The 25446-nt window shown below is 31.6% G+C and overlaps 1 protein-coding gene across 4 annotated transcripts; it reads right to left on the reverse strand.

Moving 5' to 3' along the window:
• On the reverse strand, positions 1–23872 carry LOC145314376 (innexin inx2-like). Of its 4 annotated transcripts, none has more exons than XM_080154269.1 (30): positions 23811–23872; positions 20356–20396; positions 18915–18993; positions 18290–18392; positions 17223–17284; positions 16589–16659; positions 16020–16077; positions 15778–15831; positions 15122–15195; positions 14660–14729; positions 14016–14108; positions 13448–13501; positions 13090–13137; positions 12723–12770; positions 12013–12080; positions 11008–11125; positions 10573–10608; positions 9189–9268; positions 8987–9080; positions 8228–8298; positions 7697–7781; positions 7103–7132; positions 6317–6391; positions 5616–5717; positions 5059–5138; positions 4784–4836; positions 2581–2658; positions 1866–1940; positions 1411–1480; positions 1–1136 (listed from the first exon to the last, which is right to left on the reverse strand). In XM_080154269.1, exons 2-30 carry the CDS (start codon positions 20370–20372, stop codon positions 1067–1069), a joined length of 2016 nt encoding a protein of 671 aa, XP_080010395.1. In that variant the 5' UTR covers positions 20373–20396; positions 23811–23872; the 3' UTR covers positions 1–1066. The 4 variants fall into 4 exon arrangements, with proteins under 4 accessions (XP_080010395.1, XP_080010387.1, XP_080010402.1 ...); XM_080154261.1 differs by lacking the exon at positions 23811–23872 and adding an exon at positions 22097–22191; XM_080154276.1 differs by lacking the exon at positions 23811–23872 and adding an exon at positions 21828–21928.
• Positions 23873–25446: the final 1574 nt, after the last annotated feature.

Below are 25446 nucleotides of genomic sequence, written 5' to 3' on the forward strand. Positions count from 1 at the left end.
TAATAAAAATGATTATTTTGTTTTTAAAAGTAAGGTTTAAGTTTTCACTGATTATAAATTCCTAGAATTGTCAAAATAATCATTGTATCAGCAACTTTGCAAGAATTCAATCAACTCTGTTGAACTTTTGTGCTGTTATTATATCAACAAATATCATGCAACAGTTGTTATAGGGAATAAGATATTGGTTTGGTTTACAAATGCTGTATCTATCTATGTCATTAGTTGATATGATAAAAACTTTATGTCACCAGAACACCTCCAAGTTTTTTTTTGAGAATTTAAAATAATTAAGAAACATTTTGATATATATTGTCGTTAAAAATAAAGTTAAGTTAATAATATAATTGAATTTACAATTAATTCTTTAGTTTTTAAATAAAATAAAAAAAAACTTTTAGTTTAACGAAAGTTAATATAGCTAAGTACTTTAAATTACTTTTATTTAAAATAGATATGGTTAAAAATAAACATTAAATATGTTAATAAAATAGGATACAAAATTTAGCAGTACATTTAACCTTTTCTGATAATTTTAAAATTTCCCTCCCCTAGCCCAAATAAAGTTAACTCCTTGGGTGTTATTGGTTCTTTTTCATCTTTTAATTTGAATATAATACTAATTATATATTTTTAAAATGTATTTACAATTTGAGAAGCACGTTTCAAAAATAAAATATAATTTTTAAGTATAAAACATAATTAAAGAAAGTAAAACTTTTAATAATTATATATTATAGTGAGCTAGTTTCAAGCAAGAAAAAATTTGAATAAAGTTTGTTTTTTGAGAAAGACTTCTTTCATGGCTTTGGTCAATTTTTAACTTCTATGACATGTAATATAACTAAAATTAATCATAAACTTTGGTATAATAGCTGATAAAATACTAGAATTATTACTATTAGAAGCACTTTTAGAATCCAATTCAAAATTATTATTGTTAAATAATTTTGATTGGTTGATAAATACTTCTTGAACTGGTTTTGTTGTTGAATTAGGCCATTCTGATTGGTTGTTATTCTTTGGGAGATATTCTGATTGGCTGGGAGGGACAAGATGGCCGCCATTAAACCTGACTTGATCCCTTTGTATAACCAAGGTTGATCGCTATGGGACCCTCGTCATAGTACTTAATCCTAGTCATAGTTCTTCTTTCCATTTGTTATTGTAAATTTGTTAATGAAACCACAAATCATTTAATAAAAAAGAAAAAACAAAAACAAATTGAGCTCATTAGGAAAAAAAAATTTAATTGCAAAAGAGGCGACAAAGTGTTTTTAAGGGTGAAATATATTAAAATCCTAGATATCGATTAATCGTCTTACAGTAAGATAAAAAGTTGTCTTTTATAGCTAAAAATAACAAAATATTCATTGTTCAAACTAGATTTAAAATGTTTGGAAGAAATGCCTTTCAGTGCTGCCTCCGTAGCTGAAACCTTCATCGGGACTTTTCCTTGTATCACTCTCAGCCAAGTAACCTATTTTTAACACATCATTTATCAGATTAGTTATATTCAGGGATTTTAAGGGATAAGACAATGCACGATAATTTAATATACATCACCAAAGATTATAAATAAAATTACCCCTTATCTGTAGATTCAAAGTATTAATTGAAAATTTGGTACACTACTAGTTTGAGGCAAACAATCAAAATAATTTAATAAAAGTACTTAAACACAAATTAGATTTAGAAGTTGAAATCTAATGCTTAAACCGGAGATACAGAAAGTATCATGTGTGATGTCATAAAAATACGTATAATCCCTCTCTTTTTAAAAAGTTTTCTTTCCAACTTCTCCTCTCATCCTTCCTTTTTATGACGTCACACATGACATTTTCGTATCTTCGTTTAAAGCTAACCTGCTCCATTATCATCGACACACGCGTCTGGTGTACCAGCGGTTGCATAGCGCAAGTTCTCACATAAGGGATAACCTTAAAAAAAATTATTTCACAACAATAAAATGCTTTAATTTTTACTGTTGGTATCAGTCACTCTTCAGGAGTGATCGGCTTATAAATGAAGATTCCTTAAAAAGGTGGGCCTAATCGATCAAGCGGTTACGATATCTTTTGACATACATTTAGTTTAAAAAATAGTATTTTTTTTAAAAATAAAAATTTTTATTTGCTAAATGATTATATGCTCTCAATTTATCTTGATTATTTTATCATCAAAGGCTTTGATAATATCAAACAAGCGCTAATTATATTTTACATTTAATTCATTCTCATATTCCTTGTTTTGTCTATTACGTTTCTAGGGTATATTCTACATTGGATCACAATTTTCAGAAATTATATTAATTGTTCTATGGTAAATCATTCCTATTCTCAAAATATTTAAATTTTTTATTTTTGAAAGCAAAAAATAAATTTTCACGTCTTTTATGTAAATTAAAGACAATTTTCATATCATATGAAAGTAAAGAAAATTGTTTGAAACTAGTTTTTGATGACTGTTTGGGGTTTTGTTAGGTTAAGTAATGGACAAAAGTGCTAGACAGAATTTTCTTGCAATGGGAAAAATCTTATACAGAGGCGTAAAAACCCACGAAAAATTTGATGTGCCTACCTACGGGTGCCTGAAGATGACAAGTCTCATGGAATTCCTCAGGTTTCTGCACATGGAAACTGGCAGAACAAATTGTACCTTAGGAAAATAGAAAATAAAATCTAATTTACAATATTGAAAATAGAAAATAAAATCTAATTTACAATATTCCGGCAACTTCAAGCACTGATAACTTCCCTCCCTCGATATAAAAAATAGGGAGAGGAATATAGTTTACCGTTTGTATGTGAATTACTTTAAGTAGGACATTTGCACCCAGGTATAAGACCCTCCGCAGTGGTTATCATGGGAAAAAAATAAATCAATCCCCCTCCAATAAAATAAGGTGAGGGGGCTTTATATCAACAATAATCCCATTAAGCTTAAACATTATGTTGACCTATGAATTGAATGGTTTTCGTAGAATATATAAAATCATAAAAATTTGAACACGAAACCTTTATAGGTCCTGTTGCAATTATTAGTTTATATGAAACTAGTTGCTTCGAACCTAGCTTTAGGATAATGTTTTTAGGGTTTGGGGTGTCCCACTTCCAAATAAATAGACTAGAACCACCACAGGACCAGTATCTATATTCCCTGAGAAGTACGACCTTGTTGGTCCAACTGTCACCGAGATCTTTGGGCGGACAGACAGACATCGTTCTACTTTGTATTATAGATTTTTTACTAATTATCAACCATATACTTATTTAATTCTCGTTAAATATTCGATTTAGACGTAACAAAATTAGTTATATAAATTCCAGGGCTCGGCAGCCGCAACTAAGCCTCAGATTTAAACCAGAATGAATGTTTTGAAAAGAGGGATAGCCATATCAGCTTAATTTTAACATTGGCTACGGTTGATTTCCCCGAGGCTTACAGGCGGTTGCCGAACCCTGATAAATTCCTATTATTTATGTTTTCAGCTTAAATATTTATCTAAACTGATTTTTTTCCCATAAAACTCATTAAAAAGTTTGCTCCGCTTGAAATATTGATTTTTATCAATTATCAACGTATTTTACACATAAGTATCGTACATCCTATTTCTAACTATTTATCAGAATACATTACATATATGTATATGTAATTGTATATATATGGATTATTCAGATTTTGATTACCAATGCCACATACATATGGTTTAAACACATAGTTACAACTTGTGACAGTTGATAACAAAGTGGGTTCATACCTTTAAACTAGGTCCAAAAGGGACTTACTATGGCAGACAACCAACCCATTGACTTAAAATCATAACTGTGCCTGTTTTGAGCCAAGGTGTTCCACCTTTTCCTACTATTTATGTTTGCAAAGAAAATAAAAAAAATAAGGCCGTTAGATATGACGCGGTTTGGGCCGAGAGTTGAACTTTTCAGTTTTCACCACTTCAACTACTGCTTGTATTACTCTTTGTAAAGCTTTACATAAACTTCATATATGGAATATTAAGCAGTGATGTGGTGCTGCCGTACTTTTAAGCGGCTTCGGCTGCACACCGCTAGGAAGAGGCAGATTTAAAAAAAAGTTGATATCCTTTACTAGGTGTATTTATAACGTTATTCTGATTATGACATTTTGACAACAGATCTATAGTATACATGTCCTCACAGATTTTACCTGTCCCCAATTAAGATTCGGCAAAAGGTCTTTGAGATGGGGACATACAGTTATTTAACCCCTTCCCCCTCTAGTGTTTTATTCTAACACTTTACTTTAACTATAGCCATATGCTATTAGAACAAAAGTAGAATAGTTTCCTATGGATACAGATTACAGCCCTGAATTTGAATTTAAGAAAGTCTGCAAGAAATACACTGCTTTAACTGCAGAAAGACTACCACAAGACCAAATACCCAAATATTAAACCTTCAGCTTCAATAACAAAAGAGTTATAGGCATTTTAAAAGAAAACAGTAAAAGTGTCTAACTATGACGTCAGAAAAAATTAACAATTAACCAATAAGAAGCCAGTATTCACTGTGGTAAAATATATACCGGCCTCTCATTGGTTAATAGTTAATTTTTTCTGACGTCATAGTTAGACACTTTTACTGTTTTCATTTTAAAATGACATTTTAATTATATGAAAATTTTGAAAGTTTATTGTTGTTGTAGCTGTAGGCTCTTAAATTTTGGATATTGGGTCTACTTGTTGCAGTTTTTCAGCAATTAGAGCGGTGTAATGTATATCTTGCAGGCTTCCTTAGAATCCTACCTGGAACAGTGTCAACTACCACATGACCTCCAACGCTGCCAGGAGTCTCAGCTCTGCCACAGATACATTTACAAACTGTTCCTTTGTTACATAAGATCTTGAAACAGCTGAACAGGTTAAATTTTTTTCATTATGCAAGAGAATACTTTGATAAGCTTAAGAAGGGTGTGAATAATTAAAATAAAGGAAGATTTTAGGTTGGAATTCTTTCCCCTTTTTTCATCCCTTCAAAGCTAAAATCTGTGCCCGACCCTGAAATGTTAATGTATCTTTGCCTTGAGTGAAGAGCAGATGACCTTGCTGAACCAAGATGATCACTACCTGGCGTCTGCGGCGGGGTTGAATCAGCTGATTCCTAAATAACAAAAAAAACATTTATCCATCTATTTGAAACCAGTGTGCAAAAAAGATGGCCACTGCCAGGGGTCTAGGGAGGGGATGAATCAGCTGATTGATAAATATGAAACATCTATGTATCTATCTATTTGCAACCAGTTTGAAATTAAAGATTGCCACTACCTGGGGTCTGGGGTGGAGTTAAATCTAACAGGATATGTGTCTGTCTGTCTGTATGTGTACCGAAGGATTTCGTTGGCCGCTGAACCGATATGGTTAATCATGTAACTGTTCAAGACTGACAAGTAGAAAATGGTTCTTATTGCAATACTTATTTTTGGCAATAAAAATAGACACAGACAGAATTCTATGAGATAGTTTTATTTAATTAAGTCAGATCCTTTTTTGTAATTCTCTTTGAAACTCAATTTGAATTGTAAATCTTACTTTATATAATTTTGAAAATATAAATTCATCTATAAAAACTCGAGTTTACCTGGTTGATAGCATCTTGTTTGCAGAGCTGTGGCTTGCAGGGAAGGGGTGCGGGACGACTGGGGGTCAAAGGTTTAACATTTCCAGAGTTCTGATGAGATTCCTTCATCAAGATATAATAATCAAAAAAAACACAAAGGAGTAGGAGATTATAATAAAGACAAGCTTACTTGAAAAGCACAACATGTTTGGATATCTTTATAGACTATTTCTCCTTTATTGGTGAAACTACCCTCTCCAAAAAAGATAATATTCTTTCCGGAAAAGGAGAAGCTAAAGGTTCAATGGTTAGCAAGAGGATTTGGTACAGACACACGGACATTTTTAGATGCAATCACATTTAGTCCAAACATTATACTATAATTCATCCAGATCATGCCTATGTTGTGGCGAAAACATGAAAAAAACATTTGAATGTGAATCTGCTTTTGTAATTGCTGATCTGATTTGTCCCTAGTTACTAGGAAAATCTTAAATTTTTAAGAAAAATTTACCTAAAACTGTCAAAGACCTTTAATCTAGTCATTAGCAAGATTTTAACATACTGACAAAAAAATACTTAAATCTAAAAATTAGGTAGCCTTAAACCATCCCGGGACAAATGTAAAGCTTCACCAGAATTGAGTACTCAATCGGTTTTGTAGTTATTGAAATCTTCAGACAAAAAAACCTTACTACTTAATATATAATGGGATATAATACCTGATTTCTAGTGATTTGAAGTGTTTGACAACGATCCTGACAGATGACCTCATCTGGGAAAATAGAAGCTTCTTCCTGAGACAAAAAAGACAATAAAAATGGAAGATTTTTCTTCTTCTTCTGCCAAAAAAAGGCTTTAATAGTGGCCATGCTCTAGAGCCTTTTTCTTTGCATTTTAGTTTTAAAGAAAAATTAGATAGACCGATCTCCAATTGTTTAAAACTTTAGACTAATAAGAAGCTTCTCCGTATAGGATAATAATATCGGTCAAGCTATTATTAAAATCTTATGCTTCAGGAAATAAAACTTCACTACTTTATATAACAGGATTTTTATTGTCTTGAGCTTTTGTGAGTGAATTATAATAAATCAAGTAATCTATAATACAAAGTAGAACGATGTCTGTCTGTCCGTCTGTCTGTCTGTCCCTTAAGATCTCGGTACCCACTGAACTGATCGGATTCTACTCTTCAGGGTATCTACCTATTGGTCCTGTGGTGGTTTTAAGCTATTTTCTTGGGGGGTGGGACACCCCCAACCCCCCCAAAAAACAAAAAAATCCCCCCCCCCCCATTTTTTTTTTTTTTTTTTTTTTTTTGCTGAAGATTTCCTTGGTCCTTTATTTTTTTGTAGAAGATTTCCTTGCTCCTTTTTTTTGAAGGAGATTTCCATGGTCCTTTACGATTTTCGCCTTTTTTTTATCACCTCTTGGGGCAAAGCCCCTAGAGGCTAGGGGCGAAGCCGCTAGTATAAAAAAAAGTATTAAATTAAAAAATCAAATCAAACCTGTTGTCTTGTATATGTTGGTACTGTTTCCTAAAAATTGGTATACACAGTTAATATATTTACTTTTCAAAAATAGTATACAGGATGTTTTAACAATTAGAAATTGCTATAAATAATCAAAGTTTTCTATTATTAAGTTATTCTTTGAAAGTGTCATATAGATCTATAGAAATAATACAATAATGATTAAAAAAATTACCCCTTTTATAGATTACAATAAGTGGTTGAAACGTTTGGACATTAATGAACCAACCAATCAAAATTTAATAAAAGTCCCCAAAGTTGTTAAGCCAAATAGTCAAACGTTCTTATAAAACTTTAAGGACTAGTGTAATGAATAGCCCTAAGCCCCCTCTCTCTAGGGATTTTATACTTGGAGCGCAATTAACCTTTCTAATGCATGCCACAGGGAACCTACAAGGATAAACAAATTTAAAACTATAGAAGGAGTTAAAGCGTTTATCAGCAAATATTAACCTTGTTTCTTTAAAAGTGACATTTGTGCACTGATTACGAGATGGTTGCAGTAATAAACCCCCCTTATAAACATGTCATTTAAAATTGTTATACTTTTTTTTTATTATTATTAAGTACCTGTTTCCTCTTTCCAGAAATGAGAATACCAAGTCCTCCTCCAGGTGCTTCATTTTTACGTGTCTGCTTGTAACTTCCACTTTTTCTTAACAAATATTTCATGAATTTTATTTAATGCATGAGTATACTATAATATTTTTGCTCTTATATGTAAGATGAGGATCAAATTTTTTTATGTAGATTCCTACAGACACAAGCCATACTTTTGTGAAATAACATAATTATAACAATTATTTAAGCGCTTTCCCTCAAACTACATTGTTAAGCACAAAAGTACCCCCTATTCATTTTTGAACAAAGAGGAGTTACCTTTTTGGTTAACTTGTTTGTTACTTTAGAACAAATAATGTTAGGTTATTTAAGTCGTGGGGGGTTTCAGTACACAGTAAGCACTTTATGAAAAAGTACCATAATTTATTTTTTACTTTTCAATTCTAATTGCAATGTTATCATAGATGTACAAATGTTATTGGCTTGTTATTGTTGTGTTGTCTATGAACACAATTATTCTCATCATGAGTAATAAGTTACCCATCATCCTCTCCTAGCCCAGAATCATCACAAGAGTATTCATCATTCTTATTATATTCTCCAGACTCAAACTAAACAGGTTTTTAAATTAATAATTATTTATCAGGGAATAGCGGTTTAGCCCCCAACCCATTTTTTTTTTTTTTTGGGGGGGGGGGGGGGAGTTTTTTTTCCTGGGGCGATTTCTATCATGTTTTTATCCTAATTAAGTTTGTTTTCAGAAATATTTTAAATAAAATGCAATTAATGGGATTTTTTATAAAATTTTCATGATATTATCAAAGCATTTGATAGAAACATAAGTTAAGTGTAATATTCAAAATCAAAGAAACAATGCCTTACAAAGATGTACAAAGTCTAATTTTACTTTATTTGCTTCCACAATAACAACACATTGCCAGATATACAATAAAAACACAAAAATAGTTTAAAGGAAGCCTGAAAGAATTACACCGCTTTAAATGCTACAAGACTGCAACAACGAGATTCAATACCCCAAATTTAAAGCCTTCAGCTTCGATAACAAAAAAAGGTGTTGAAATTTTAGGTCGGCTTCAAAATTGGGGTGTTGGGTATACTTGTGGCAGTCTTTCAGTTTTCTTGCAGGCTTCCTTTAAATGCAAGCAAATTTTAAATTAAAAAATTGAGGTTGGTAAAAGTGCCCTTTAAATAAGTGGTCGAACTAAATGAATCTGGATACTTCGTATTTAATTTGTCACCTTTTATACAAGGCACCTTACCAGCCTCAAAAGTGGTTACCTTTTTGGCATAAGGATTTCCAGCAAGGAGGTCATGACTCTTGGCCTTGTGGGTAAATTTGTTGTACACTGACTCTATCTGCTCCATCTTTATCCTAAAAGAGTCATTTTTAGATTTTTCTGATATTTTGAAATAATTTAGAGTACAGATAATTTCCTAAATTTGTACCAATGGATAAACATGAAAATAAAAGTATTCTCACCCATATGGAGTATCCAATAGTCCAGATTTTTGTTCAGCAATTTGTTGCATTAATCTCACGAATGTTAATTCATCTACATTCTAAAAACATCATTTATTAAAATCAAAGCAACAGTAAGCTGACGTGATATATGTTAGCAATTTTTAAATCTATTTTTCACTCTTTACTTATCATTTAAATACAAGTTTGGATAAAACGCCAGTAAAGCAATTATACAGTAATTTTCATTAAGCGCTTTCTCACAAAATTACCCACTTAAGCAATGATACCACCCGCCCCCCCCCCCCCGCCCCCATATTATTTTAAATAAATAAATTAAAAATAAGAAAATGGGGGTAGCTTTTTGTTTCTTTATTTATTACTTCATGTAAGGTTAAGTTAGGTTAAATTGGGTACTGGATAGCCTCGCATGGGGTTACTCATAGGGGAAACACTATTCATCGTTATCTTCAATTCATTTTAAAAATGTGATTTAAGGGGAGGGGGGGGGGGTTATCAGTCTACTTTTAGTAAAACATCATCACTGTAGTAACTTTAAAAGTTTAAAATTTATTTTAGTTTACATCTTAATGTATTAAATCATATCAAAAAACTATTCTACAAATTTTATAACAACGTCATTTAATATAAAAACTTTCAGAAAATTCCAACATTTAAAACGATTAAATTTCATAAACAAAATATTGAAATTCCATATGTATTTTTTTTGTACAAGGATCCAACAATAGTTATTGTGAAAATATAACGATAAAGTAAACAGAAAACAGTAAGGTAGATGGACTTAAATTATTTTTTTTTGTATAAAATGCAAAAGAACCATTGAGTAGTCTACAGTAGTCAACGTATACTTATAGAAGGTACAGTATAGTTTAAAGAGTCCGTCGGACTAACGGACATCACCCTAGTCATGAAAATTATCTTTAAAAATTTAATTGACGATTAATAATTGCTGATGTACAAAACTATAATTTAAGAATTAATTACTTGCTCATGAAACAGCTTAGAATACGTCATAGGAATAGCTTTTCTATATTGTTTCCAAAATAAAAAGTAACATCTTTGAAACAAATTGCATCTCATAAAGGTTGAAGATCATTAATTCTATTAATCCTTTAAATAATAGTAACAGGATGGCTGTCTGTCTGTACTGATGGATCTCGCTAACCTCCGAACCTTTACAGTCCAAGGATGGTTTATAACTATTTTGGGAGAATTTATCTCCACCCTCCCTAGAGAATTCGGAAAAAACATAACTAACCCAATCTAACGGTAAAAAATGTTTTGGTAAATATCTGATCTTAAAATAGATTAAAAAAGGAAAAATTTTACATGCCCCTAGAGGCCTCTAGGGGGCGTAGCCGCTAGTTTGAATAACAAGGAATACCTGAGAAATCAGATTCAGAAGAAACCAGTCTCCAATCTAAAAAACGTAAAACATGTTATTTTTTAGTTTATCCTTATATCAAAATAACAGGAGGTCTGTGTGTAGTGAAGGATCACGCTAAAAGCTTAACCTATATGCTTTCCTTTAGAGTGAAGCTCCAAACTTAAAACTTAAATCATCTCTAGAAAAAATTCCTTTAAATCTTTTTTATTTCTGAAACTAAAATTGGAAGTGGAGAGTCGACTTCATCCCCCCAACCCTTGCCAAGAGACCCACTACGCCACTAGAGTTAAAGATGCATAAAAACAAACTTAATTTTATGTTTTGATTAAAAGTATTTCTGTTGTTTGGTGTGTTTATATAGCTGCCTATTTTGCTTACAAAACCATACCCTCGTTTTAGAGCATCTTTGCTTCAGAATAAAACTCTACTTACTGGTGTAAATGTGGCAACTTTGCTGACAAAAGCTTTGTAATGAACTCCATCGATTGATTCACTTATTTTTCTTGTCATCAAATAATCCCTAAATCTTGAACTGCAGTGAATCACCATCCTAAAAATAAAAGTTTAGAGAGTAGAATAAAACAATAGAGGAAGAAGTGGTTAAATAATTGTATGTTCCCTTCCCGAAGACCCTGTGCCGACTTTTGATTTGGTTCTTAAAAAACAAACAAAAGCGTCGGGAATATTAACACATTCAAGTCTATACAAAGGGGCAGAAAGCAATTTGCTAGCAGACGAAAAAGGTCCTCATCAGGGGGATCAAGGTATTGTCTTAAAATATATCTTAGGATAGCCTTACATAAATATAAAGGAAACTATATAGGATAATTGTTTGTAAGTTGAGCTGCAAATGAGACTATCAAAACAGGAAGGGAGGAGATTTTGGGCTGTTTTTTTACACTAGGCCCCAAAGTTTTATAATGTCGTTTTCAATTCGTTGCCTTGACAATCTTGGAGACTTTCATAGAATTTTGATTGGTTAGTTCATTAAGTTGAGTGTCTAAACGTTTCAACCTCTAATTGTGATCTACAGAAGTGGAAATTTTGTAAATCAACATTGGAGATGTACATCAATTTACTGCTAATTGTCTTATCCTTTTAGATCCCTGCTTTCTACATATGATACCATAATAATATCATTTTAATTAATTTGGCTTACAGACAACCCTATAGTAGTATAATTGTTAGTTTATATAATTGTAGTAGCTGTCATAGTGCCGTAGCAAAATGGGGACAGATGTCACTGCTTTTGGCCCACCTATTCTATTGACGTCAGGAAATACACTCTATCCCATCTCTTTTCTAGGGGGTTTCTTTCCCCCTTCCCTTTTCTTTTCCGTCAATAGAATAGGTAGGCCAAAAGCTGTGATATCTATCCACATTTTCCTAGGGCACTAAACAAAGCTACTAAATTGTAGCTTCTCTACTAATACTCACCAATACACGATGTTAATAGCAGACCAAGTGATTATGAACACAAACCAACACCATAGACCAAAATAAACCTTGAAATAAAATAAAATTTTAACAAAAGTGTAAACGAAATGTTTAATCAAGAAGAACATAATATTTATCTGCAAAAGACCTTCTTATCTATAGTATTGAAAGTAGCATTCTTGAATCTTTGACTTTTTAAAAATGATTAATAAACATGAATGACAACATCTATAAGAAAGTATTAAAGAACATAAATAATATTGAAGGACTAACAGACAAATTAAGTTAGGGAACAGATGTTCAGTGGGCTTTTGTACCATGATCGTCAGACTGACGGATCAAGTATGCCTGCCATTTACTGTAAGATTTAAGTAAAAAAAAATTAGCCATTATGAGGCTAATATACACTGTAATTGACCAATGGTAAAATTTATAGTGGCCTCTCATTGGCAAATTTTTTTTACGTCATAATCAGAGTCAGACACTTTTACTAGGTTCTTCGAACACAGTAATAGTGTCTGACTGATTATGACGTAACAAAAAAAATTAGCCAATGAGAGGCCACTATAAATTTTACCATTGGTCAATAACGGCCTCTCATTGGCTAATTTTTTTTTGTTACGTCATAATCAGTCAGACACTATTACTGTGTTCGGTTCTTCGATATTAACTAAGCTCATCATTATTTTACTTATAAATTCATACATCACCTTGTCATTAATAATGTTCATATTTAACAGGCATTTTGCATCATTTCCCTAAATATCAATTATGAATCAAATAAAAAGTATTTTTATAATCAGTAACAAAATATAAGCTGCTTCAAAGCACTCGGTTGCTATGGGTGTTATGTTCAAAAATATGTCCCATAATAAATGTTGACAAGAAAAATCAGTGGTCTAGCTTTAATATCAGCTGAGTAAATCTCATTTACCCCAGAGCTTTAATGACTGACGGACGGACGGACAAAGTCAATTATATAGTAGCTTCGCTGCTAAAATTAACACATAAGTCATCCGGCGGTTGAATGTTGACCGTCTAAATATGAATTCATATTTGAAATAGTAAAAAACTTACCTTATGCTTTCCATCAAGATTGAACTTATACACTCTGCAAGTAGACACCTAAATAAATTTGATTTAAATAGAATGTAAGCTTAACAATAACAAATGTTAAAAGGGGGGTAAATGGTCCTCCAACCCCACCTTAAATATTTTTTTTTCGAAATACATTAGATTAACTATATAAATCAATATCTAGTTATATCTATATAGGTATAGATCAATGTCATGAAATTCTTCATAAAATTCCAGAGAAATTTATAATTTCTTTTAAAGAATGAGCGGTTGGACCCTTTTCTTGCATGTGAATTACTGACAATTCAACACACAGACAGTAGCTACAGATTAGTTTTGTTCCTAAGAATGAACCTACCTTTGGAAATACTGTATCCATAGTATTAATACCATGATAGTTGCCAATATATTCCTAAAATATAAAAATCACTATTTACTTTTAATTCGATGTCTAACTATTTTTTTCTTTTGTAGTAATTATTAAATTTAATGCTACTTAAGATATTCGTAAATTTTTGACATGACTCTATAATTGGCAATTTAAAGACGGAATGCTGTTAAATTTTGCGAGCTTGGCATTATTCAGAATGTAAGGTTGTGCGTGCTGTTAATTCATAACAGTCTTACAAAAATTATGCTCAAACTAGCAATTATTGGATAGTAAGAAAATCACCATAGCAGCAATGCTAATGCAAATGCTAAATTCGGATCATGTAAAGGAAACGAAGTTGTTGGTTTTGTCATATTTTCACAGTAGCTTTCATCGTATTTCTAGCCCATGCGAGGGGCTCTTACCTTGCGGGGCAATCATATAACCTAACTTAACCTTAAATAACCATTCAAAAGCTACAGTAAAGATGTGGGAAAACCCGCAACTTCGTTTCCTTCACATGACCCGAAAATTCTAGACAATAAAATGAACTCACTGAAATAATATCAGTGCCATATGAAGCAAATCTTCCGTGGAACAGTGTATCAGTAATTATAAAATTTAGCACTCCAACAAACAGATTCAATATCTAAACAAATATAAAAATTAATTTGTTCATTAAATAAGAAAATTTGGATGAAAACATTACATATTATAATGAAACAAGGACAGATTTTTCCATATTTGTTTGTAATACAGGTAAAGTATATGATTGGATACCATTGAACCAGAGACGTGAACGGGGTTTTTACAGAGTTATGCACAAAGTAAAAAATTTTGACGCCCCCCTTAAATAAATTCAAGAGAGGGGGTGTAATACAGACATTAAAGGGCATATAATATTATTGTCAGAGGTTTGTATTTGGCAAGAGTCTTAAGATGTTCAGGGGGGTATAAAACAAAATATCTAACAGCTTACAAATTTGATACACACCCTGAACATCAAATAAGATACTTACTTCTTAGGTAAATAATTAATTCAGACAGACATAGAGAGATAGTCAGTCACTAAAAAAATGTCCATATTTTAAAAAATGGAATGCTTGGTTGAGACTTTTTTGCCAGGAAGTGACTTCAACTCCTATAGACCTCTGTCAGTTCTGCATAGAACATTAAGTGTCTTATTATTAAAATTGTTACCTCACATATGATGTAACGCAAGGTATAACCACCATTACGTCCATGAAACTTCATGTACACTGCTGTTACACTAAACAATAACAAAGATGATATCATCCATATGTAGAGTAGCTTAGAATATTTTAAAGTTATCTCTCGTATTCATTCGAAACCGATTAATATCCGTTGAATTAGAACCGTTTCTCATCCATAAGAAAAAATTATGTCTAGCATCCTATTATATCCAGTTTTCTACGGATATTAAAATATAAAATCATAAGATTAAAAGTAAAACCAGTTTTTTAGCCCGTGCCTCCGGCGTCTCGGGGTTTTAATCTTATAATTGTACATATTATATCCATGTCACAATGTCAAAAGTATAACCATGAAGGAAATTTTAGACTTAAGGTTTGTGACTTGCCTAAAAATATCATTATTTTGAGGATATTTATTAAACAAATATTATCAAATTAAATGCATTACCTATCAAATCTCTTATCTTGTTCCTCCTTATTAAAAACTGGTGTCTTGTTACATTTACTGATTATCAGTTGAATCTAAAAACAAAAATATAGTTTATAGACTTTAAAGAAAAGTATCTGAATGTTTGTGTCTCAATCAGATGCCTAGGTATTTTTAGTAGCAAAGCTACTCTATAATTGAAAATATCAGTCCATTTCTCAACCACGTTTATAGAGAAAAGTAATTTTCTTTTGTACTTTTCAAGATAGCTAAAACTTTTGTAAATAATCCTTATAAAGATGAGCATCTAATAAATAATTTACTTGGTCCGTCAGTCTGTCTGTCTATAGAGGTCATTTCTATTTCAAAATGTGTTTTTCTCTCCTGCTATTTAAGATAAAAGCAGAACTTTTCTGTCAGTATATCGGTTCTTCTCTTAAATACAATTTTCTATGCTAAAATTTTGTATGAATTAAAGATTCTTATGAACATAGATCTTTCTTACTTAAGATGTCCATCTGTTATGTTTCTTTTTCCTTCCCTTTGATTTGCTGTTTATACTTTTATCATTTAAGAGTTTTACTACTTACGGATGTTGTCATCCTTGTTTCAGTACTATTCTACTTGGATTTTTAATGCGTTAATAAATTGTTGAAAATGAGAAAAATAAAAATTACCCTTTTTTTCTCCCATTTCTTCCACAGCTGATGAGGAAGGGTAAACAAGAGAGCCTAAAAACAAAATATCATGCAAACTGAAGGTAAATTGAAATTTGTTAAAATTTTCAAGATCATAAAAAATGTCTATTGACAATAATGTTTGGGGTTTCCAAATCAGAAGTTTTTCTAGGCTAAATTTGCAAAATAAATATATTTATTTTTAATTTTGTAAAAAATAAAAATTTTAAACATTTTTATACCTGGATGCCCAGAATCCATCCAAGCCATTGATAGTATGTATGGTCCAACCTTTCTTTTCTAAATATATTTTCTATTATTTGGGACACTCTGTATAATAATATCTAGAGTTTACTTCTTATTAATTGGGACACCTAGTGTATGAATGCTATAAGGAACAGACCCCACCTTAGCTACTAGTGTTGTCTATCCCTTGGTCTATTGACATACTTTTTTTAGTTAATTTGTACACCCTGCTTATAATTTTTGAAATAGAAAACTCTAGCTAAGCAAATGGGTTCCTATTATATACTACTTATCTATTGGGACACCCAGTATATGAATATTGTATATCTATAGAAACAAACCTTATCCAAACCACTTGTTGCATGTGTGTATTTTTTTGTGTGTGGAGAATCTTTTAAAATCGAGATATCTTGGGAGAGTGGAGGTATAGTATTCTCCTTGAAATAGTTTTAAACCTTCCCTGGTCCTATAAGAAGCTCCACTGCAAAGGAGAACCATATAAGTCCAGCAGTTAGCTACACAAAGAAAAGTGATGTATCTTCATCTTCCCCAAAAAATTACTTACTCTCTATTATAAGCCCCAGTAATACAGGCTTCCTCGGATTCATATGCACTTAAACAGTCCAATTCATCTTCCTATCAGTACAAAATCGATCAAATAAAGAATAAAAGTTATAAAAAAAGGTTTTGTCAATTTAGATATGTTAGAATTGCCCTATCGATTTCAAACTTTGCCTGTTAATACATATAACAGTAAAGTACGATTTAGGAAGCACTTTATAATCGACACCAGAAAGTCCGAATGTCCTTTTAAAACATGCAATTTTTTTACCCAGACTTTTTGTAAGATATAATTATCCTATTTATCTAATTTTTGGAAATATGATTCCTAGGACAAGATAATGTCTATCCATTACAGACGGACTTATCGACCCGAATTATACCTTTTTTATACCTTGTAGGTATAGGTTCCATGTAGCCAGAGTATATTATGATATTATCTTTACCTTGTTTGTGTTCTTGTAGGTATAGGTTCTATGTAGCCAGAGTATATTATAATATTATCTTTACCTTGTTTATATACTTGTAGGTATAGGTTCCATGTAGCCAGAGTATATTATAATATTATCTTTACCTCGTTTATATACTTGTAGGTATAGGTTCCATGTAGCCAGAGTATATTATAATATCATCTTTACCTTGTTTATATACTTGTAGGTATAGGTTCCATGTAGCCAGCAGTAAGAATTCATCACTTTCCCTACAAACAAAATATTTAATAGTTATTTCTCGCATCGTATTATAAACGGCTTTCCGCGGATATAGAATGTACAATTATAAGATCAAAACTAGTTTTTTTAGCCCCGAGGTGCCGAAGGCACCGGCTAAAAAACTGGTTTTAATCTTATGATTGTACATTTTTATATTCGTAGAAAGCTGGATAAAATACGATGCTAGACATAGTTTTTTCGTATGGATGAGAACCGGTTCCTATCCACAGGATTCGAATGAATACGAGAATAGTTATTTCTCGCATCGTATTATTAACGGCTTTCCGCGGATATAGAAAGTACAATTATGAGATTAAAACTAGTTTTTTTAGCCCTGAGGTGCCAAAGGCACCGGCTAAAAAAACTGGTTTCAATCTTATGATTGTACATTTCTATATTCGTAGAAAGCTGGATATAATACGATGCTAGACATAGTTTTTTCGTATGGATGAGAACCGGTTCCTATCCACCGGATTCGAATGAATACGAGAAAATATCTTTATTTTTTTAAAAACAAAATTTGGGTATAGTACCTTTCAGTGGCACTGTGTTTCAGTGGTTAAGAAATGGGTTTGAGTGAAAGCCCTTATTGAATTATTGGGTATAGTCCTTTTAGTGACAACGCAACTTAAGGGGCATTTCGTCGTTTTTTCACAGTAGATTTTCTCCTATTTCTGGCTCCTGCGAGGGCTCTAACCCTGCTGGGCAATAACCTAACCTAAAATAACCTATAAAAAACTACTGTGAAAATACGATGAAACGCCCCTTAAGAGGCGTTGTCACTAAAAGGACTATACCCATTTATTCTAATAGGGCTTTCACTCAAACCCATGTTATTGATAAAAAAAAGAATTTACTGGCTTATGCTGGGTTCTAATTCTGTGAGGATCCTCTAACCTTTGCTTAACCTAAACTAACCAACGGTTTGCTTTTTAATTTTGCGCTTCTAATTGCTTCTAATGTATGTAATCGTTCTTGTTTTTAATTGAATTTACCTGAAATGGCGTTATTTCCGTCCCAAACGCAGTCGATAGGGTCTCCAAAATGTGCCTTCAAACTGATGATTGCCATAGCTATAACGCAGAGGACCAAGCTTACCTATAACATTAATTTATCTTTAATAGACCAATTCTATTTAGTACTTTTGATATAAAAAAGATAGTCTTAAAAAAAGGTAGATAAGATAGCTTGGTGTTAGATACATTATTGATAATCTTTCCATTATTTTGAAGCTGATCAAAGACAGAATATTATCCTTTTATTTTTAAGTTGTTAATTTTTATTGAAAAAGTAATCCTATTAATGATAATAATATCTAATATAATATTTTTTTGGCCTATTTGTCTATGACTTCAACTAAAATGGACAACTTTTATGATTTTAATGACGGAAAAGTTTATGAGAAAATGCTCCTGCCCAAGATAAAAAAGAATCTCTAATTGCAATATCATCGTCTGAAAGATGTAACACTTTACAGTGAAAAGATGCGAATGTTTAGTTTTTATGAACAAAGCAATTCTTTAATTAACTTTAAAACAACTATTTTCATCTCTCTAGATGATACTGTGTTCATTGTTTTTTTAAACTAAAACCGCAGCTATTCTAAAATTTATTTCCTACCCTGTAATGTAGCCAGAAGAGTAGTCCATCTATTGTTAGATCTCGTGGCTTGAACCATTTCTTCACTTGATCAAACACACTGAAAATGTTTTATTTAAAATTAACATCTGCGTTTCTATCCAGGGAGTAAGGGAGGGGACAATGGGCAATTAATTCAACTTAAGAGTTTTTGAAGAAAGGCCATGAAAACCAGAATAATCCCGAAAATATGGTTGAAATTGTAAAGTGATTGTTGATTAAATCTAGAAAACCATAAACTAAGAAAAAAGTTCCAAGAAAAAAAGCAATCATTTGAAAATTAGATTACCAGTATTACAGACTGACATAACCATTCTGTAATTAATTACTAGAAATATTTCCCTGGAACTCTCCAAATGACAGGGGAAGAGAAAAGAGATTTGGGGGCAAGTGATGTGAACACGGAAAAAAGGGGCAGGCAGGCGTGTAGCTGGATGGGCAAGCATATGCCCCTTTTTATCCTGTTTATTTCCCCCACCTCACTTCTCCATTTCCCTTTCTCGTCTACTTTTAAAAAGGAGGTGGGAATGAAGGGAGTGAAATATAGTATAGGAGGGGGGCCGTGTATTTATATTTGAACTACTCTCTGTCTGCAAAACTATATATATTCAAAACTAACAAAACGAGTAACGGCATTTCTTGCGCAAGTCCCCAAACTCAGTCAGAAACTGCTAAATTCTTGCACATTCCCTTTAAGCCAGTCCCCAAAGTCTGAGACTCCTAAAGATTGAATATTCGATCCATTGTCCCCTCCCTTACTCCCTGGTTTCTATCATTTTATTTTTCTTTATATCATACAAAAGAGTGATAAAATTAGGCTTAATTTAAAGTAAAAATAGGTTATCATTAACGTGTAGAAATTTTCTTGATTTTTCCTTATCAATTAATATAGAATACGTGGATACTTTGATAGATTCTCAAATAATCTAATAAAATGTTTCTCCTAGCTTGCTAATATTACAATACCTATGCTCCCCTCCTTATGACTTTACCCCATGTCCTCCACTAACCATGGAGAAACATATTAATCAATATCTGAGCCAAACTGAAAAATCATGTATAGTAACGTATTATAGACAATTTTCTACGAAAAATTAATTAAACAAGGATGACAACATCCATAAAAGCGAAGCACGGAAACAAAGGAAACTTGTATAGTATTTTAGAATTTTAAAAAATCATAATATAAAAGTAAAAGAGTCGAAGAAAATTTGTAATTAAATTTGTTGAAAATCTGCTTGATACAGGATAATGTTTATGGACATACTTACATTTTTAGGACTTGATTATAGAGTTGCTTCGCTTATAATATTTTACTTTGTTGTCCCAGGAATCTATATATCAAAAATCAGATCAAACGGATAATTAGATCACATAAAAATTTGTTGTTAAAAAAGTAGAAAAATCAACATGTTAACATTACCTCGGTATGTAAAACATGGTGGTCGAGTTCGAATCAGAAACCTAAATTAAAACACAAATTCATTTTGTGATGAAAATCTCGGAAATGCTTCAGTAACAAAACTTAATAATCTCTAGCAGAAAATATTAATTAATGGTTAAGAATTCTTATAATAAAGTAACAGGATCTGTGTGTGTGTATCTGTCTGTAACAAAAGATCTCGCTGATTGCTTAACCGATATGGTTCTCCTTTACAATGTAAACTGCGAACCAAAAAAATAGGCAAATCTGAATTTGCAGAATAGCAGCTTTAATATTCATTAAGGATGATTTTACTGTAAATATAAAATGTAGATGCAGCTTTTGGTTACAAGTTTCCAACGTTATTTTTTTATTAATCAGCACCAATGAAGCACAAGATCTCCAAAACAGCATTATGATTAAAAACTGGTGAACCAAAAAGATATGCAAATTCAAAACAAATCAATGATTTTAAAGATTGATTCTGATAAATTGACAATTTTTTAAGGGATTTATGCATTAATTATTATGAAATGTAGTATAAGGTAGAAATTAATGATTTTTTAAAATAAGAAATATTAGAAAAAAAGAAATTCGACCCCTATCACTTTAGAGGACAGCTGCTGACCTCCAGTCTTATGGATGAAGCTAAATACTTGTTAAAGATAAAAATTACTCCCAAAATTATACAAAAATGATTTTTATGTGTTAAAAAAATCCGTTTTAAAATCTTGATTTTAATGATGATGGCCTTTAAGATGCTCCTACGGGTAGTATTGGTGAGCCAAATGTTATCAAAGTGCATGACCATGATGACAACTTATATATTGAACTATGGTCCAATTTTTGTATTCATAGTAGCCTCCAGCCAGGCAGTATTAAAAAAGAAAAAAATTGCAATTTTAATTACTCCAATTCATAAGGTCATTTTTAGAAATGTTTTTATTTCTTGTCATCAAGCTTAATTGGAGATTGCTATGACTACAAAAAATGGTACATAGGTTGATAGACAAGTTGTTGAAATGGGCATGTACTTAGATAACATTTAGCTCACCATCATCACCAATAGGAGCATCTGAAAGGTCATCATCCTGAAAATCAAGATTTTAAAATGTTTTTTTTAACACATTAAAAAGAATTTTTGTATACTTTTCAGGTTAATTTTTATCTTTAACATGTATTAGGCTACATCCATTAAACTGGAGGCCAGCAGCTGACCTCTAAAGTGATAGGGGTCGAATTTCTTTTTTTCTAATATTTCTTATTTAAAAATCATTAATTTCTACCTTATACTATATTTCATAATAATTAATGCATAAATTATTTGAGAAATTGCACATAGAAAAAAAAAATAGAGGCTTATAGGGGAGTATCTGCTAGTACATACACATTGCGACAGCTTATTTAAACGGCTTAAATTCCAAGTGCGGTGATTTTTAATTTCTCACAGAACACAAACAAAAACATACTACCAGGAATTTGTTTTCTAGTAATCATTCGAATCCGGTGGATAGGAACCGGTTCTCATCCATACGAAAAAACTATGTCTAGCATCGTATTATATCCAGCTTTCTACGAATATAGAAATGTACAATCATAAGACTAAAACCAGTTTTATTTATCCCGTGCCTTCGGCCACTCGGGGCTAAAAAAAAACTAGTTTTAATCTTATAATTGTACATTCTATATCCGCGGAAAGCGGTTTATAATACGATGAAAGAAATAACTATTAAAAACTAACCATGTCCTTAATATATAAAATCACATAACTACAAAATATAACATGTCACTTCTTCAAAAGTACAAGTTCAACTAAATGTAAAAATTAAATACCCTAAATTTGAAAAAAAATAAGGGATCCACTTCCCTTCCGATCTTAGGAGAAATATAAGAGTAATAGGAGCTTGAAATGTTTAGATAGAACGGCTAATAATACTTTATGGCTAAAAGTTTAAATAAGAATTTTTTCCCCATTATTTCTACATCAAGACACTAGGAGTTGCGCCACAAGCATAAACTAAAACTGGAACTAAAAACTTAAAATATACTATAGGCTACGCCCCCGAGTTGCCTCTAGGGGCGTTTGAAGTTGGAGGGGGTAGACCCCCAGTTTTCAATTTAAGTTATAAATGAAAAAGTAAAAAAATTGTGAGGGGTCATTTTTTTAGGTACGATTTCTGAAGGGAGGGTTGTGGTACCTTGCCCAAAAATAGTTATAAACCTTTCCAGAGCCTGAGAGAAGCTTCATTGTAAATGAGAACCATATCGGTTAATCCATACACAGACAGACACACAGTCACACATACATCCTGTTACTTTTCTTAAAGGATTTCCGTTGCTTTGTATGAATTTCAGAGACTAATCTTCACTAAATTACTTTTGTTACAGAGAGGGTCGGAGAAAATGGGTTGGTCAGAGTAAAAAGTACATTTTAGTCTAAAATATGCAAGTTGGACGGATTAGGTATAAATGTTCTTTGTGCACTGGACATTTTTTGTATCTTTTTACTTTGATGCTGTTAATATATCAACATAAGATACCTATATTATTAATATAGATCAGATTATATATTAATAAGTTAATAATTATTCCGTGTGGCTTTGAAACCGATTAATGCCCATTTCTTAGTTATACTGAAAATTCTTGTATAGCATCATATTTCTGACGATTTTTCAAGAATATTAAAATAAAAATCATAATATTAATACGATTTTTTCATTTTAATATCCGCGAAAATCTGTCTATAATATGTGGCAATAAATAACTATTCTTAAAAAAACCAAAGTGAATTCAAGAGAATAACCAAAGTTTTATTTAACAATCTCACCAAAGCTTATTTGCAATGGTCAAAAATCTTAAGATTCAAAATTTAAAAACAAGTTATAGGAGAGGGTGGAATCAATGTCGGAAATATCATACCTCATCATCCTACTTTGTACTTTGAAAGTACACTAAAAGGAAGTAAGATATTCCCCTTAACACGGCGCCAAAAAGTTCAAGAAAATATGTATTTGAACTTTTGACATAATTATAAATTTTAAGGTACTTGAATTGGAACATTGAAGCAAAAATAAAACTGCATGATTAAATATTTAAAGTGATAATCGCTCACTATTTGGACAAAAATGTGCATAAACAATTCAGATATTTAGAAAAAGAAAACTAAAATACTCAATAATTAATTTTTAAGCCAAAGAAAAAGAATATTGCATGAATAATGTCTAAAAGTTAGCATAAACAATTATAAAATTTAGGCTCAATTGTTGCTTAATATCCTCTAAATATTACTTTTGATGTGATTTTCAGATTTTCAACTTAAATTTACATATATATATATATATATTATAAAGTATTTTTCTGATGCATCATAAAAATAATCATATTTTTCTTTCTATCCTTAAGGAAGCTAATATATTTTTATTGAAAGTTATTTTTATTTTTTAAAATGTTCTTACCTCTAAGTACTAACTCTAACTGAATTAAATGTCATTTTAAAAGCTCGAAAAAAAATTATATCAGCATAAATATTATTATTGCAAAATGATAGCCAAAAAGGTTTTACATTCTTACCAATAAAAAATGATTATAAACAGCTAATGCTTGGGTAGTCCTCTGACAATGTTCAAATAGATTGTTACAGACAGACAACTAATATATTGATTGGTTGATTAATTAGGCATAGTTTCTTAGAATTTGGACCTGAGACTCCTGGATATGACAAGACACTTTTGTATAGCCACCAGGGCCAGCTCAAGCTCCACGTCCAAGTATAACTTGACATGGGAGCCCCTCATTATAGCCTTACCCTAGCTGATTTAGAGTATGACATGTGTCCCAGATTAACTAATATCTGCTCTTGTTTGGATGTTCTATCTAAGTATGGCTCTACCTGGTTTTGAACTAGATCATATTGAATTAATACCACAAGGATTTAGGTAAATTCCTTCATGGTATTACTAGGCGCTGGGGGCACTATTCAACACTATATTCATTTACAGTCAACCCAGAAATAAGGTATAGCCAGCAAGCGAAATAAATATAAATATGTTGCTCCCAAACGACAGCTGAAAATCAACGTATAGGTTTCGTAATTTTTTCTTGGATTAATTTCGTTGTTGGTACAGTTGTTGCTGCAGTCAACCAGTGGTGTGCACAGGGTTCGGCGTATGGGTTGTGTCACACATTGATTTTAAGGGGGTGTGTGACTTTTTTTACTTGACACCTCGCTTTGATCTTGTACGGGTGTATCAGGTGGGTGTAGACTCCCTATTAAGGGGTGTATGGGGGTGGATGGATACACCTCCTTTGGCACGCCAATGCTTTCAAACTTTAAATTGTGATATGTTTAAAATTGTCTGTTTTAAAGAATCACTGCTTTCTATAAAGTAATTACTCTTAAAACTTAAAACTTACAGTAAAATGCAGTTTTATTATAAATTAATTTATCTAATAATGGACTTATTATTACTTGGATCTTACGCCAAGATTATCATGTTTTCTAAAAATCTTTGCAGCGGGCTAAAATAAAGATCTCTCCCAACCTCGTCTTTTACCCCCCCCTTCCAACCTACTGGATTAACGAATTGACCACTGAATGTAAGGGGAAATAGCAACAATGACGACAATTTTTCTCCTGTCTTAATATCCACGTATATTCTACATCTATTTATCCAATGCAAATGTGATTTTGTAAAGCTTAGATTTTCTTCCATTTATTACTCAGATAATATTATATTAGACACACAAACAAACATCTAAGTACTTTAGTTATACGTTTTTAAAAGCGAAGCTTTTCTATAATTAGGATCCGTCCGTCCGTTACAGTTAGTTTTTTTGGTTAATATACACAAGTTAGAATTGTCCTATCGATTTCAAACTTTGCATCATGATTCCTTCAACAGTTAGGCACGGCTTAGAAAGCGCAGCAACTCTATAATCGTTACCAATAAGGCCGTACGTCCATTTAAAACATGCTGATTTTTTACTTTTTTAACAACAAATTTTTGTATGTTTAAAAATTATCTGATTCATCTGATTTTTTGTTTACTGATTCCTATTACAACAAGGTATATTGTTATAAGTGAAGTATCT

Source organism: Acartia tonsa, chromosome 1 (genome assembly GCF_053477335.1).
Source record: "Acartia tonsa isolate MP-2025a chromosome 1, ASM5347733v1, whole genome shotgun sequence".
NCBI classification, from domain to species: Eukaryota; Metazoa; Arthropoda; class Copepoda; order Calanoida; family Acartiidae; genus Acartia; species Acartia tonsa.

What these genes read in the sequence shown, in the direction of transcription:
- LOC145314376 (XM_080154261.1), bottom strand. An exon ending in CGGAAATAACGCCATTTCAG is followed by an intron (nt 17,285 to 18,289) that starts GTAAATTCAATT and finishes TTTTGTTTGTAG; the next exon opens with GGAAAGTGATGAATTCTTAC. An exon ending in AAGTTGCCACATTTACACCA is followed by an intron (nt 10,609 to 11,007) that starts GTAAGTAGAGTT and finishes TACGTTTTTTAG; the next exon opens with ATTGGAGACTGGTTTCTTCT.